This window comes from Cucumis sativus, chromosome 3, assembly GCF_000004075.3.
Source record: "Cucumis sativus cultivar 9930 chromosome 3, Cucumber_9930_V3, whole genome shotgun sequence".
Lineage (NCBI taxonomy): Eukaryota > Viridiplantae > Streptophyta > Magnoliopsida > Cucurbitales > Cucurbitaceae > Cucumis > Cucumis sativus.
In genome coordinates this window covers 28,826,733-28,843,220 of record NC_026657.2, presented here as the reverse complement: position 1 = coordinate 28,843,220, position 16,488 = coordinate 28,826,733, and the positions used below count along the sequence as shown (strand labels likewise).

Here is a 16,488-nt window from a genome sequence, read left to right as displayed (position 1 = left end):
TAAAGTGCAAAATTGAAGTGGTGGCCATATTTAATTTTTTTTTCTTCTTTCTCTTCCCTTCATATATATATATATATATATATATATATATATATATATATATATATATATATATATATATATTTGAGGAAAGAGTTGAATTAATTATTTTTGGGTTAACCAAATTCAAAATAATAATGATGATAATATAATAATAGTAATAATAATCTTTATACAAAATAAATTTTTAGTCTTCAGAATTTGTCTTAGTTTTTTCAAACACGGGTAGAATGTATAAATATATAACTAAGCAGTAAATAAAGTGGATAATTTAAGTACCCATTTCCTTTTAAAAAGAAAAGGAGATCAAGAAAGGAATAGTCGTACAAATAGAACAAAGGCCCGAGGATGAATTTATTTGCTCAAGCTTTTAAAACTTTTAATCATACTCTTAACATATATGCTTTCTTTGAATTTAACGGGGCAACGTTCTTGAGTTGTCGTTTTACTAAAAATATTCTTAACTTGAGTTCCATGGAAATCAATTGTATGTTTGGTATTGAATCGATCAAATTCCAACCGTCAAAATTTAATTTATTCAAATATTGATAATGCACTATTTAATTGTATGTATAAAAAGTGATTTATAATCAGTAATATGGTTTCTTTCTACCTTAATCACTATTTATTGTGGGTAGATATGTTCATTAATAAAATATTAAAAGATGACATTTATTTTATGTCATGAAAGCATTTATTGTGGTCGGTTTTTAAAACTGTACTTTCCACAACAGACGAAGGACTGTAAATAATTGTTAAAGAAAAAATTGTGTAGGGTTAGTCCAAACAATGGCTCAAAAATGCCACGTGCCTACTTCAATGCTTAGAGCAAACCGTAACAAACCAAAGGAATATATATCAAACAAAAACATCCAAACTTCAAACCTCTCCAGTAGTCTTCATATTCTATTTATAAGTTCATCTGCCCTAATAATTATCACAACTTTGGGTTTTAGAATCTATTCAATACTTTTTTTAGGATTTTTGGACCAATAGGATATAGTATGTTTAATCTTAGACTTTTAAACTCAATTTTAATGTCATCAAATTTGATTTTGAATTATTAAAATTACATTATCAAGATTTGAGTTAATTATTATAAAAGTAATGAATGTGATATATTAAACATTTCAAAATCAGTCTCAAACGATATAATTTTAAAAATTCTAACATTTTTATTTAATTAATAGTCATAAAGTTCATATAAACATTAAAAGTTTAAATATTATTTTCCTAACATTTTTATTTAATTAATAGTCATAAAGTTCATATAAACATTAAAAGTTTAAATATTATTTTAATTTTATATACTTTAAAATTTGTTTAATTGCACAATTCTTACCTTTTCGATGGTCTCACTTTCAATCAATTTTAAGTTTAGTACATTAGAGTTAATTTTGATTGAAAATAATTCTAGAATATGATAAAAAAAATGAAAATGTGAATTTATATGTTATTCAAAGTTGGAGTAAAAATGTTGATGTGAATATATTACAAGAAGTTTTTAAAAATCAACTATAAATGCAAAAATGAGAAAATTGAAAAGTAACTAAAATTGAACAATTTTAGATATCTTATTCAAGTATCATATGATATATATGATAACTATCCATTATTACATCAACCATTTTAACATTAGAGTGCACACACAAACACATCACAGGTGACAGATGCCTTATTCAAGCAAGGTTTCAATTACTTACATTCAAATTACACACACATATATAATGTATATACAATCATATTAATTGATTACAATAATGTTGTTTTTAGAATAAGAGCTGTCTAATTAGACGTTTAAAGCTTGTAAATAAAGATTGAATGCGAAGACGACGTTCAGATTGTTGCTCAACCTCGACGGGTACCGGTGGTGGCCTTTGAAGCGAACAACGTAGCAATTCGTTTAGCTTCTGAGTTTCGTCATTATATTGTTTCTGTATTTTTAGTGTTCTCTCTTCTACTTGACGTCGCGCTTCTCTTTCTTCTTCCAATTGTCGTTCAAGCGTGTTGCTCACCTCCAACATGAACTTTGATTTTATGTCAAACCATTGTTATTATATTCAATTAAGTTTATCTTTTATTATTGAGATTCACGTGTTTAAAAGTAAATAAAATAAATTACTTTAAATGATAAAACATTTTAAAAAATATTTATAAAATATAAATTTTTTTCATACTTAAATCGATAATTAAATACTAATCGACTAATACACTCATAAAATATGAAATTTTATCTTATAGAATTTAAAAATTTGCTACAATTTATAAATATTTTAATTTATTTGAGTATATTGAAAACAAAAATTACAAAATTAATAACAAACATTGTTAAAAAAGATTAAATATTTGTTGGTTTCGTATACGATAGGAAGAAGATATATATGATTGATTATTTATTTTTAACTCAATACAATAGTCAAATTTCAATATTCAAAATTGAATAGTTACCATAAAAAAAACTCTGGATTTTATTAAATTGCAAGCAATTCCAACTTATGTAAACGTGAAATAGTTAATAACTGTAAGAGTATTTTTATCTTCTAAAAATTGAAGAAAAAAAAAGTTGATTTGTATTTTTAGATTTTCCAAAGAAAACATTTTGTTTAATTAAAGTTAGGATTTGGGGCTTACCTCATTCAACTTTTCTTCAAGCTTGGGATCAGAATTAAAATCTTGTGTGCAAAAATGTTCAAGCTTTGTTTTGACTTCATCAAATTCCTTCGCAAGCTTTTGATTAGAAATCAAAGGAGGTTTGTAGGGCTGTCCTCCATTTTGGTCTATAATTTCCTTCACCAATTCCAAAAGCTCTTTCACTTGTTCATCCTTCTTTTCTTCACTCTTAGTTTTGTTGTCAAATATCACACACCTATTGTTGCACGCAGCTAGAATGTCCTTCAAAGCCAGAGGACATTCACGGCTCAAGTAATCTTCTATGTCTTCGTCGCTCTCGAACTCGTCGCCTCCAGTTAAGATTACAATAGTGTAATCCACAATTTTGGATCCAAATGTATTTTGTAGGGTTTGAATGGTGGCTTCTTCTTCTTGAGTGAATCGGTTTCTAACCGAAAAAATTAAAATAACCCCATGGATGCCTTCACTTCCCAGTTCCATGCACTTCATTATTTCCTTTGCGGTGGATCCTGATTCGCTGGATGAATCGAACATTCCTACACATTTTTTGTAATTTGTTACATGGTGTGAGAAGAACGTTAAAAACTATTATTTTGTATATATTCTTAATTTGATTATTTGTCGAATTATTATAAGAATTAATTTCAGCCAAATATTTGGTTTTATAAAATTTTATTTGTTTTCTCTCCATTCCTAACTTGTAACTTGTAGTATTGTTTTATTTTTCAAATTTTGGTTTTAAATTTGAAAATAGTAAAATAATCTTAAACAAATATTACAAAACCCAGAAAACAAAAGATGGAATGGATGTTTGTAAGCTAATTAGTTTCAAAAAATAAAAAACAAAAAAGTTAAGGTAATTTGATTTTTTAAACCTGCGTAAAAAAATATGAAACATAGTAAAACAAAAAATTTAGAGATAAAAATAGTATTTAATTATATGATATATAGTTAAAAAATAATGTTACTAATTAATTAATAGCTAATTTTTAGTTATTATCTCAAAATAAGTCTAAGTAATAGTTATACATACCCGGAGTGTCGATGACATTTATTACTTGTCCATCATTTCTTACACATTTCTCGAACGTTGAAGTTTTAGTAATGCATGATGAACTTTTTTTTGACACGAACGCCTTCTTTCCAAGAATATTGTTTCCCGTTGCACTTTTTCCATTTCCCGTACGACCCATTAAAACCAAAGTTAGAGGGAAAACAACAGCCATTATTATTTAATCAAGTATTAATAAATTTCTGTTAGGCTAAAAAGAACAAGAGAGTTCAATTGATCATATGGTGCAGTAAAAAAAAAGAACATGTTCATCCTTTTATAGAACTGTAAAATGCTCAACGTTACGTCACTTTAATGCATTAAATTGAAATGCAAGTCAAGAGAAAGTAATTTAGGTATAAATCCTAAACTTAAGTACCCGAGATATTGACTGACTTTACAAGAACACAGGAATCCAAATGGAGTAACGAAATTTCTCTAAAAAGAAAAGAAAGGAATTTCCGTACAACAGAATAAATCTTTAATTTGCATTAAATTTCTGTCAGATTGATTTCAATGTCATAGTTTAGTTCTTTTTAGTTGGGGATTTCCCCCCCTCTGTTTTCTGCTTTGTAGTTGGATGAGACCTTGATTGGGAAGAATGATAATGAAGTCAGCAATAATGTTCATTTTTTCTACGTAATATGTAAAATCATTTTTTTTTTTTTGGTTCTGTAATTTTGTTTCAATAATTAGTATATAGTAATGATTAGTTATAAAAATTAGGGTACACTACATACGTTTCATTTGTATTATTTGAATAATTCATATTGATCAATGGGATGGTAGGAAGGGTGTGTGGTGCAGAGAGCAAAGAGAATGGCAGAAAAATAAAGATGAAGTGAAAGTGAGGTTTAAGGAAAGGAAATATGCTCCACACGAATGAACAATAATTAGTAATTACCAAAGTTGGCGCAAGAGAAAATGATCACTAACATACAGAAATAATAATATACATTAAATCTTTTTGCCAACTCATTTAACATATGTCATGTCCACATCATACAATCCTCAACCTAACGAGTAACCCTCAATTAATCTGTAGAGATCATTTAAAACGATTTTTTAATATTCATGGACTAAAATATAATTTTTGAAATTTTAGTGATGAAATAGATAATAAATTCCAAACTCGAGAACGAAAAGTGTAATTTACTTTTTACATTGACTTTTTCTTTTTTTTTTTCAAGTTAAAAAATATCACACATAATTCGAATAAATTTTTTAATAACCATTAAATTTATGGTTGTTCTTCACTGAAATAACATAAATTACAAAAAAATTTGCAGCACGAAATGCGCCATCATACAAAAATTATATTATAATCATTTTTGTCAAATTAGTTTGCTGATTAATATATTTAACGGTCACATAATTTTTTCGTTCTCATTTTACTTTTTTGTTTTTATAAAGTTTACCAAAAACGTGATACATATCTTAAAATTGCGTGCCCGATAGTTCTATCCGGGATTGCCGTATATGGATCAATACAAGAAGCCACATGGTTCAATCGTGTCCTTTTTACCGGTTCGAATCGGCGGTTCCGCCATTTTTCATTTCACTCAATCTCTTTCTTTTCTCTCTATTGTTGATCTCCAATTAACAAGATACGAGGCTCGTTTCAGGTCTCAATCCCACTCCAGTGTTATAGCTTCTTATTCTTTTTCCAATCATGACGATTGACGCCAAAATGAATCGCCAAGGTTCGCTGGATTCGTTGACTCCGAATTTTAATTTCACCTGTTTCTTCAAAAAATTTATGATTTGTAGTTGAAATTTTTGTTTACATTCGGTATGATGCTTGATCCATGCTATAGCTAGTTTTGTTTTTTCTGATGTCATGTTGTGACTTGGATGTCAGATTGAGGATCAATTTCATCTATTTGATTGATTTCCGCTTTTTCAATATCCTTAGAATTTGATGATAGTGCGTATGTGATTGGAAATTATGTGTTGAATATGTTTGATCAACACTCTACTTCAGGTTATGCCTCTGAGATTTGTTGTACTTGTGATTTAGCCCGCATTCGGGTGTACTTCCGTTATTATATGTTTCTGACGTTTGAATATTAAGCTTTTTATTCTTCTTTAAATTGATGAAATGTTGCAGATGATAAGGACAAGAATGCAAGAAGTTCCTACTTCGGTTTACCTGCGCTGGATGTCTCTGTTGCATTCCCTCAAGCCACATCTGCATCCTCCTTTCCTCCTTCCGGTTGGCCTCCACTGCTTCTAATTCTTTTTCCGGCCATCATCTTTATTCCTGACAGGATTTAGCTCATGCGTTTACCTTTGGTCTAACTCCATCCATTTCTTCACATGTACTGGAATGCACATTTTCAGGGGAATTTTAGGTCATAATTTTGAGGAACATTGGCTACTGCTCTTACGTTTGTTTTATTTAAAAGAGAAAAAAAAATCTGTGTATTAGATATAGTTTTTATTTTCACTGACTGTAACCTATTAGTCTATGGACTAAGATTTTTGCTTTGTATTTTTAAAGATCCCCAGTCACTGCACCTTTGGGATCTAGTAGCGAAAGGGTATTAGGGTCAGCTGCATTCATATGATTGTTGAAATTAAGTTTTTCGTGCTTTAGTCTCATCCTCCTATTCGGTGGTTTGTTTGTTTTCCAATATTTGAAATTTGCTTCTGGATAATTACAGTCTCGGACTTCTATCAGTTCAACGACCTATTGACTCCTGAGGAGCAAGCTCTCAGAAAAAAAGTGAGACAGTGCGTGGAAAAAGAAGTAGCTCCAATTATGACAAAGGTGCAATTTTTTTATCCCACTTATCTCTTTAAAGGAAATGAAGCATGTTTATGTACTATAGGGGGTGTTTGGGGCTAGGAGTGAGCTATTATAATTCTAGTTTATTATAGTTTGATTAGAATAGTTTGTGTTTAGAGTGTAGATTTATTTAGTTTGGTGGGTAGACTATTTTAGTTTGATAAGGGAATAGTAAACACGGTAGTAAAAAATAAAAAAGTGATGAATGTCAAATAGTAAAACTGTAACAAACAGTAAATACGGTAGCAAATTTGGAGTTTTGAACTAGTGTTTACTATAGCTAATTGGAGACCTTTAAATAGTATTTACTATAACAAGATGTCGTTATTATTATTTAGATAATCTTGGCCCTAAACACCCCTAAAAGATGGACTTTGTATTGGCTGCGAATTCCCCTACAAGTTCATTTTGTGTATGGTGTGTTTCTTTTGCTCATTTAGACTACAACTCTAAAGTTTGTTGATCTGGAAGTTTTGCATTTTCAGTATTGGGAGAAGGCAGAGTTTCCATTTGAACTTGTCCCAAAGCTTGCTAACTTGGGCGTTGCTGGTGGTACTATCAAGGTACTTTTTTTCTTTTTTTTTTTGTTTCTGTTTCAACTCTTGAATCCACGTTAAATTGTTTTAGTATATCTGAGTTTTTGGCCTATCAGGGTTATGGGTGTCCTGGTCTGACTATCACTGGAAGTGCTATTGCTGTTGCTGAAGTAGCAAGAGTTGATGCAAGTTGTTCCACTTTCATTCTGGTGCATTCATCGCTCGCAATGCTCACCATCGGTAAGTATTTGGAGTTACCTCTCAGTTATCATACTCTTGGAACTGTACATTAGTGCTCTTGTTTTTTCTTAAATAGACATAAGGTGCTTAATGTTTGAGATTTCGTGTACTTTTTATTGATCATTAATAATAGCTCTATGTGGATCGGAGGAGCAAAAGCAGAAATATTTACCTTCCTTGGCAAAGTTTGATACCGTCGCTTGTTGGGTATGGAGATTATTGTTCTTGAACCTAATATCAATTTCATTGCACTTAATTTTCTGTCAATCGAACAATTTCTTTCCCCTTCTGTAGGGTTTGACTGAGCCTGAAAATGGAAGCGATGCCAGTGGTTTAAGAACAACGGCAACCAAGGTTTTACACTTCTCACTTTCTTGTCTGAGATTTTAGACTGAAGGAGTGACTTTCCAATAATTACTATAGTTTATCATTCTGAACTTTTTATATGTTATATGACATTGAGACAACCAGGTTGAAGGAGGTTGGGTAATAGAGGGGAGAAAACGCTGGATAGGAAACAGCACATTTGCTGACATATTGGTTATTTTTGCCAGGAATACAATTACGAATGAAATAAACGGGTAGGTTGAAGGTGCTATAAATGCTCCACGCTATCGTTTTTTGCAATGATTGTCAAGTATTTATATAAAAAATGTATGACACAATTTGACGACTCCCCATTTCTCAACATGATTGTGAAACTTATAAATATGAACATTTTTTGCATTACATGTTTCCCTGAATTCTGAAAAAAGCTAACTGAGTAGCCCTCCCTGTTGTACTCACAAAAGGTTTAAAGTCTGTCATGTCAACAATACTTCCAAGATGCCCTTTCTCCCCCCTCTCGTTTTAAGCAGTTTGTGCATCGTTCAAGTGCACATTAGGCCTAGACTCTTCCCTCCCTCTTTTGCATGTCACATGCTGACTCTGCGTGAAATAGGCCATTTAGGAGACAAGAAGAAGGCAACTACTTATGATGTCAACTTTTGCAATTGATTTGCAATTATTTTACTTATATAATTAGTTCTCATGGATTCTGGGTGTTCTTTTTTGGTCCTTCAGATTTATAATCAAGAAAAATGCCCCTGGTCTGACGGTTACAAAGATAGAAAATAAAATTGGTTTGCGGATGGTTCAAAATGGAGACATTGTAATGAATAAAGTTTTCGTACCTGATGAAGATAGGTTAGTTGGTGTAAATTCTTTCAAGGATACAAACAAGGTAAGTTTTTCTTTTTAATGTTTCTCTTATTCTTGTCTAGTTTCACGTTTCGGCTTCTATGCACGTGTTAAAAGTAAATCATACCTGCAAGAGAATTTATTTCTCGTGTCATTATTTCTCTCAACTCTTTCATACTTCTCCCTTTCTCCATACTCAAATGAAGGTATTTGGAACCCTTGTATTTGATTTGAAATGTGACAAAAAATATGAATGATTGGTTTGCCAAATACTTTCACAATACAAGTTGAAGTTCATTGATGTGATCGAAAATCTGAAAATCAGTGCAGTAGGCTTGTCAAGTTAAATGTTCACTTCTTGACTCTGGTTTCTTTTTATCAACATTTTTCCTAGTTCTGTTATTATAATTACTGCTTTATGGAGCAGGTTCTAGCGGTTTCGCGTGTAATGGTTGCCTGGCAACCCATTGGCATAGCAATGGGGGTTTATGACATGTGTCACAGGTACCCTTTTTCTTCTAATTGATCTATCGACTGCAAAATCACAGCATTATATTTCTAATGTCCAAGCGATCCAGATATTTGAAGGAGAGGGAACAATTTGGAGCACCATTAGCAGCTTTTCAACTTAACCAACAGAAACTTGTTCTCATGCTGGGAAATGTTCAAGCGATGTTCCTCATTGGGTGGCGACTTTGCAAATTATATGAAAAGGGAACAATGACTCCAGGTCAAGCTAGCTTGGGAAAGGTTAGAGATCAGGGTTATCCCAAATTAACTTGATGAATACTAATTAATTACCCACTCCTTAATTAATATATGTTTCTTATATTGGCATCAGTCATGGATCACTCTGAGAGCTAGGGAAACCGTTGCTCTAGGACGTGAGTTGCTTGGAGGCAATGGGATTTTATCAGACTTTCTAGTTGCAAAGGTTAGCAAATTTACTCACTTCTTAATGGGAAAAAGTTCATTCTCTAAAGCTTTATGTGGTTTATTTGTTTGATATATTTGTCAGGCATTCTGTGATTTGGAACCAATATATACTTACGAAGGTACGTACGACATCAACACATTGGTAACTGGGAGAGAAATAACTGGTGTTGCCAGTTTCAAGCCTGCTGCTCTAGCCAAAAGAAGCCGCCTGTAATCTTTTTGTTCATGCATGGTGAGCAAACCACTTATATATAGTACTATAATATAATATATTATCTCTATTCTATAAATAAAAAGCATTATTTGTGTATTTAGTTAGTTTCGCATGGATTGTCTCTACCAACTACTTCATCATAATATGTGAGTGAACTACTTCTATTAATAAAACTACAGTTATTCATTATGTAGAGTGTAGGTTAAAAGAGATGTGAATGTTGATTTTAATGTCATCTAATGGGTACTAAGTTTGGAAGTCCTTCCATGTCTCTTCTCTGTGATACTTAAAACTGTTGACTGTCCTTTATATCTCCCTTTGCCTTATTTTGCTGTCTATTCATGGAGCCTCAAATGTTAACTACGTTGGCTTTCGTACTTCCATTTTCAAATTGGTTTTAAACGTTATGGTGTTATGGTGTTATGTTTCAAATTTGCATTGACGTTGGAGCATCTAAATTAATAATATACTTTGTGCATCCTTATTTGATATTAGAAAATTTCTTCTTTATCCCTTTTTAAAATGTTCACTTTCAAACAATTGGGAATCTTGAGATGCCGGTGATTGATACATTAGACATAAGGAATGGAAATCAGATCAATTTTACTTTAATTGTGCATCTAATCCTGTTAAAAATTATCATCCATTAAACACCCTAATAAAATTGAATTAGGATTTAGCTTTAAAATTCTTGTAGTGAACAGGACAACTACTAGTGTTAGATACTTTAGTTTTTTGGATTCGTGGAATCTGATGAGCCAAGGATTTGAGAGAAAGATATGAATAAAAATTGGATTATTGGATTAAGATTCGAGAGGATTTTGGTAATTTTTTCCCCTTTATTTTCTTAAAAAATATACTAAATTTCCAATGGTTTCACACACTCAAAAAAATTCTTTACAAGAGACTAACGTCTCACATCTCATTAGTGGGTTTGGTGTCCTTGCTTCGTGTTAGTGTTTAGTGTTATAATGACTGTTAGTCGTGTTAGTGATAATGAATGCAATTATTTAATAAAATGTTGAATTTTTATTAACTTCAGTTGAAGAGTTAAATGATCAGAAGTGACAAACAGTTAATAGTTTTACTAATAATTTTATGATAAAAAATTTATTGAATTGTTTTCCATATTTGTAAATCTTCATTTAAAAGAATAGAATCATATATATCAATAACCACATGTATATTTTAAATTTGGTTGAAATGCAAATATTACAAAAATAAAATAGCAATAAGACAAACTTCTTGTACGAAAGGAGCAGTAAGACAAATTAAACTAAAATACAATATACATAAAGAATTTTAAAAAACAAAAAAAAATATCTTTTATAAAATAAAACATAACAAAAGGAAGAGACATAAACGTGGGGCGATTGCTTTTTCGTTGCCAATAGTTGGCAACTCATTTTTGTTCATTTCAGGGTATGCTTAAATTACAATTTTGACCTTAATTATGTATATATATATAACCTTCCAAATTATTGTGGAAAGAAATAGATATACTTATAATTTTTTCTTTTAGAAAACTATCTTTTTAGTACATGATCTCATTTAGTCCTTTTAATTTTTTAAGTTCTAAAAAATATTTTTAGAGAGAATATGATTTTTAAAAGTCATTATTCTAAAATATCATAATTGTTTAAAATAAAAAAAAAATTATGACCAAGATTATATTTTTAAAGCTTACGGATCAAATGCATGAAAATCTAGGAACTAAGGGTATAACGGAACATTCAACCTCTCATTTTATTCAGTCATGCGATAGCAAAATTCACTTAAGAAAAAAATATATATATAGTTTACTATGTTAATGACAATTAACATAAAAAAACAATATCACTTTTTCTATTAAAAAATAGATATACACAAAAATGAAACTTCAAAGTTGGAATACGAAGAAAAACAAACCTAAATGTTAAGGAATCATTTTGTGGTACAAAATTAAATAAACCAAATGGTTAAAATTTTCCAAGTATAGATATTTTGTTAATTGCGTAATAAAATCTATTGTCTGTATTATTAATTTAATGAAATTTCAACAATCAATTTTATTTATTTATTTTTAAATAGCTAAATATACACAGATGTGTGTGTTTAAGATAATTTCAAACCTAGTAAAGAAAACAAAAAAAAAAGAAGAGAAAATACTTTAAAGCTAACCTCATGAAGAAAATGATATGAACACAACAAAAGAACATAGAACCAAAATATAATGATCGGTTATACTAAGTAATACCACAAACATCAAAATTTTCTCATGTTTCTATAGATTCAACATCGATTCAATGTCGAGGTGAATGAACATACATATATTTTGATATCATAAAAAAAAATATAACAAAAATGTTGACAAAATATGTCTTAACTAAATAAAAGATATGATCAACCAAATACCATTTAATTGGACATAAAATCAATAGCTATAAATTCTAAAAAAAAGTGAAACACTCGTTCGATAATTTAAATATTTTACATTTTTTTTCAAAAATATTCATACATTTCCCCGGAGAAACAAAACAACACACCAAATAAAATAAAAAAAAACTTTTCTGACCCTAATTCTATTTTATTATTGTTATTATTTAGAAAATCAAACGCAATATAAGCTTCTTTTTTTCTTTTACTGATTTTGAAAATTAAAGTCTAAAACCATATGACCATTTTTCAAAAAAGAAAGTCCTAATTTTTTTTTTAAAAGAACCTAAAATTGAAAAAAGAAGAAAGAAAGAAAGAAAGAAAGAAAAGATTATCGAACCGGATCTTTATCCAAGGCGACACAAGTGGGATCTCGTTTGGCATCTTCTTGCAAACCCAACGCTCTAACTCTAAGGTGAAGCTGAGCGACGGCGGCCAAAAATCTCACGGTCTGTGCCGGAGTTAGGATCTGTGTCACTTTTAACGCCGTATCTCTTCTCAAAAGATCCGCACTCGCCAGCACCGACTGAAACGCCGCTTTTAACGACTCCATTGCCGCCTCGCCGCCTATTACGCCGTCGTGGCCACCGTGGCGGAAAAATTCCAACAGCGGCGGCGCGGCCACTTTTTCTTGAATTTTCGCCAAGTCATTGTTTAGTAGCCTTTCTTCGACCTTCGTGTCGTCCTTAAGACGCCTAATTCTAACCACCTGCTCGTCCGAGAGGTCGTCTATGGACTGGTTAACGAGCCGGACAATGAGCCCCGGGCGGAATCCGCCGATCCAGAGAAGAGTCTTCTCGTAGGTGGTGAACCAGGGTGGGGTGAAAACGAGAAAGATATCTGTTTGGGCAATTCTTGATTTCTTCTCGTAGTAATCCTCATAGTGGCTGAGGATTCGAGAGATTGAAACTTGGAGATCGCGGTTTTGAGGAGTGCCGTGTGCGGTGGAGAGAAGGTCGTCGAGATAGTTTCGTTGACGGAGGAGCCAAGCTTCAAAAAATGCTTTGAATGAGTCAGCATTGTAATGGTCCCCTGCCATTTAGAGAGAGAGACAGAGAGGCAGAGTCGTTGGATTTTTAGATGAATTTAGGGAGAGAAACATACCCAATTTATTTGGCATTTTTAATTTTCTTTCGAATATGAGAAACAAAAACTACCCGTTTTACGTTTTACATCAAAACTAGCACACTTTTACAAAATTTACATTTTTGTTTCTCTTCCACAATCTCCACCCAAATTGACTATCAAGTATAATGTAATTTTATTTTCTGCCATACTAAAACGCATCTTAACATTAATTTTTTAATTGTAACAAAAATGCCCTCATCATCTATTATTTCTCAAACAAAAATTAAAAATGCAACCAAAATCTCGCCAATAAGGTGAATATAGGTTATTTTTCTTGATGATCTCGAAAGATAATAAGGTGAATATAAGTTTTTTTTTTTATGGTCTCGAAAGATATGAAATATGTGAGAAAGGAAATGTGAATAAAAACTCATACAAATGTAAAAAGTTTTTTATAAGTTTTAGTTACGAGGGTATTTTTGTCACAACTGAAAAATTAATTTTGGAATGTATCCTACTATATTCCCGAAATCTTGAAATAAATTTCTGACACACGAAATTACATTATATCTAAAAGTCAATTTCGATCGAGATTATTAACTAAGAAGAATAAAAAATGTAAGTTGTTTTGGTCATTTTTCCAATTTTCTTTTTGTCTGGTTTTATATCTATATATATCGATAGAAATAAAGTTAAAGAATGAAAAAAAAACTTCCTTTGAAATTTGGGAGCAAACTTTCCTTGAAGGGGTCTCGTGATTGTGTTAAGCTTAGTAAGTGATTTATTATTTATTATGTACTATTACTTTAATTGTCAGTTAAAACAAAGGAGAACTCTGGAAACTTGGTGGAAATCGAGGAAGGCTTTCCAGATGGGTTTTGGCATCTAAATTTACTCTTTCTTTTTCCAAATTATTTGGTTGTTGATTTTCGTATGATTCTATACAGATAGAGATCTGTATTCAAATCTGCATTTTGGATCTTTGATTTTAATTAACTTTTGTATGAAAACATTATAGTAGAAAATTAAAGAGTATTTTTCAAATAATTTTATTTGCATCAAATATGTTTAATTTTAGTAAAGTCAATAATAATATGGAATTCAACTCAATTTAATGTTTAACTACATTACGACAACTTTTAAGGAATTGAAATTTTTCTTAAAGAAAATAATTACTAGTTTAATTGGATGAAAGTGATTTATATGTAGTACTTTTTTCTCCCTCTCTTTTTTTCTTTTGGTCAATTCAAACCTAACTGAGTACATACCACCCTAGTCATTTGCATGAACCATTTCACGAAGTATGTGTTTAAAGAGCCCAAAGTTTCGATAATTAGCTCTCAGTCTCTTCCGAACGTCGATGAAGACATGTGGATGAACATCTTATAAATGAAGATGGTAACTTTTCATGAAATTTTCATTTCTCACTCAAAAATAAAACTTTGCTTAGCATTTTTTAAAAAAAAATTAACAAATCAAATGGTATTTATTTTTGTTTGGAACGATTGGATAGTCACTTTTGTCATATTTAGTTTGATTCTCGAGTATAATAAATATCTTTTAGTCAAAAATTTTGAATTAGTCACTAACTTAATTTAAGTTAAATACTATTTTAAGGGAATAATGAAGTGAGTTTAAAAGATTTATAAAAGTTTATAAGTAAATAAAATATAATTTGGTAAAAAGATATGAACAAATAGGCAACCAAGTGTGATAAGAGAAATGAGGTTGGAACTTGGAAGAGACCAAAAAGTGGGGTCAAGAGGAAAGTGTTTGTAATAAGAAGAAGAAGGTAAAGGAGAAAAAGAAACACACAGGATGGATTTTAGAAGAGAGAGAGAGAGATTGAAGGGGCTCTATATTGCTGCCACGTGGCGAATATATAGTGTGTCCAGGTGATGTTCATCGTAACAATAAGAGTAAGAGAGGCGGTTGCCCTAGGAGTCCGTATAAGATTCGACAAAACGCAATACGTCGTCGTTTGCAATTTGCAAGTTGCAAGGTCCTTTCTCAATGGGGTCCAATCCCCTAACTAAACCTTTCCTTTTTTAGCCTTCCAAAATATTTGACAAATCTTCGTATCAAATTCGTACTCTCTTTCCATTTCACCTTATATGTATGTATGTATGTATGTATGTATGTATGTATGTATGTATAGTTATAAAAATGAAAAGAAAAAGAGAGAAAAGAAATCGTTCGTGGGTTATCACAAAAGAATAGTTTGATTATTAAAAATGATCATGTGGAGATGTTGAATATACATTATTAGAAAAAAGATGTATTAATGTAGCACAGGGAGGGGAGTTTTATAGATTGCACACCTAAGGTGTTATGCCCACGTGCAAGAGTCTCACACCAACAATGTAAAATTGTAGTTGATTTAGTGTGTAAATTTGGTTTTTTTTTTCTTTTTTTCTTTTGTTATCTTAATTTGAAAAAATATAAAGTAGATATGAATTATAAAGGATTGTGTGAACAGGCGGTGGAGCCGTTGGCAACGTTGAACCTACCGGAGGATCTTAGCTGAGAAGCTGACACGTAACTCTACGGACAATTGGAATGGTATGAAACTGCCACGTAGCATCACAATAGATAATTACCAACTTTGCTTTTAGTATTCCCTTAAAAAAAACTCTTATTTTATGCTCTTTTTAAAAATAATTTGTTTGTTTGTTATGAGAAAAGAGAGAATATTCTGAAATGATTCGAAACCATGTTTTTAATTCATCGGATTTCATCGTAAACTGTTAACCTAAGTAATAAAAGATTAGATTTTATTATTTCTCATGTGTGAAGTGTTTTTATCGTCTAAAGAATTTTTTTTGCAAAGTATAAATTGAGATAAAGGAAAATTGATAGTGCAGTTGAAACTTGATTAATGAAATTTGAGAAAATAAAGAATAGAAAAAGCACATTAAAACTATGTTCTAGAAATTTGCTACTTTTTTTGTGGGTCCGTTAGCGTTTATTGACAAGCAGGTGAATGACATTCGATTAATTTAGACCTCAACATACACTCTTTCTTTCATTCCTTTTCTTATAATTATTATTTTGGTAATTATCCCAATTGACCCAAGTTTTGAAGATTGAGCAACTTGGAATCTTTCTGTCATATTTTAAAAAAGAAATGGTTGGAGAACCCTATTTCATGGGCTAAATCAACTCAAAAAGAATTGCATAAGTTATGGTGTTTTTTGTGGTGTTATATAATTAATGCAAAGAGAAAGGTGTATTTATGTATAGAAGAGTAGTAAAAAATATTTTAAGTTAAATTTATTAAATATGAACCTCCTAATTAACTCTAAATCTTAAACATCATAATCCTAAACATCCTAATTAACTAGATCTAATAAAATCGATCGAAGAAGAATATGTATTCAATCTACAT

General features: G+C 30.8%; 3 protein-coding genes across 6 annotated transcripts; 1 reads left to right on the top strand and 2 right to left on the bottom strand.

Moving 5' to 3' along the window:
- Positions 1-1,585: 1,585 nt before the first annotated feature.
- LOC101210088 (immune-associated nucleotide-binding protein 1) lies at positions 1,586-3,994 on the bottom strand. Of its 2 annotated transcripts, none has more exons than XM_031881953.1 (3): positions 3,704-3,994; positions 2,671-3,206; positions 1,586-2,054 (listed from the first exon to the last, which is right to left on the bottom strand). In XM_031881953.1, the coding sequence occupies exons 1-3, from the start codon at positions 3,894-3,896 to the stop codon at positions 1,809-1,811; spliced, it is 975 nt and encodes a 324-aa protein (XP_031737813.1). In that variant the 5' UTR covers positions 3,897-3,994; the 3' UTR covers positions 1,586-1,808. The 2 variants fall into 2 exon arrangements, with proteins under 2 accessions (XP_031737813.1, XP_004137709.1); XM_004137661.3 differs by having other exon boundaries at positions 1,586-2,066; positions 3,704-3,993.
- Positions 3,995-5,229: 1,235 nt separating this feature from the next.
- LOC101209181 (acyl-coenzyme A oxidase 4, peroxisomal) lies at positions 5,230-9,878 on the top strand. Of its 3 annotated transcripts, none has more exons than XM_031883497.1 (14): positions 5,230-5,248; positions 5,347-5,424; positions 5,832-5,936; positions 6,388-6,494; positions 6,998-7,075; positions 7,165-7,288; positions 7,422-7,495; positions 7,583-7,642; positions 7,760-7,869; positions 8,351-8,510; positions 8,895-8,971; positions 9,046-9,217; positions 9,309-9,401; positions 9,486-9,806. In XM_031883497.1, the coding sequence occupies exons 2-14, from the start codon at positions 5,394-5,396 to the stop codon at positions 9,615-9,617; spliced, it is 1,323 nt and encodes a 440-aa protein (XP_031739357.1). In that variant the 5' UTR covers positions 5,230-5,248; positions 5,347-5,393; the 3' UTR covers positions 9,618-9,806. The 3 variants fall into 3 exon arrangements, with proteins under 3 accessions (XP_031739357.1, XP_004137705.1, XP_031739356.1); XM_031883496.1 differs by lacking the exon at positions 5,230-5,248 and adding an exon at positions 5,637-5,705 and having other exon boundaries at positions 5,255-5,424; positions 9,486-9,878; XM_004137657.3 differs by having other exon boundaries at positions 5,241-5,424.
- Positions 9,879-12,363: 2,485 nt separating this feature from the next.
- On the bottom strand, positions 12,364-13,071 carry LOC101217105 (protein RESPONSE TO ABA AND SALT 1). Its single transcript, XM_031881719.1, has one exon. The coding sequence runs from the start codon at positions 13,069-13,071 to the stop codon at positions 12,364-12,366; it is 708 nt and encodes a 235-aa protein (XP_031737579.1).
- Between the last annotated feature and the right edge of the window lie 3,417 nt (positions 13,072-16,488).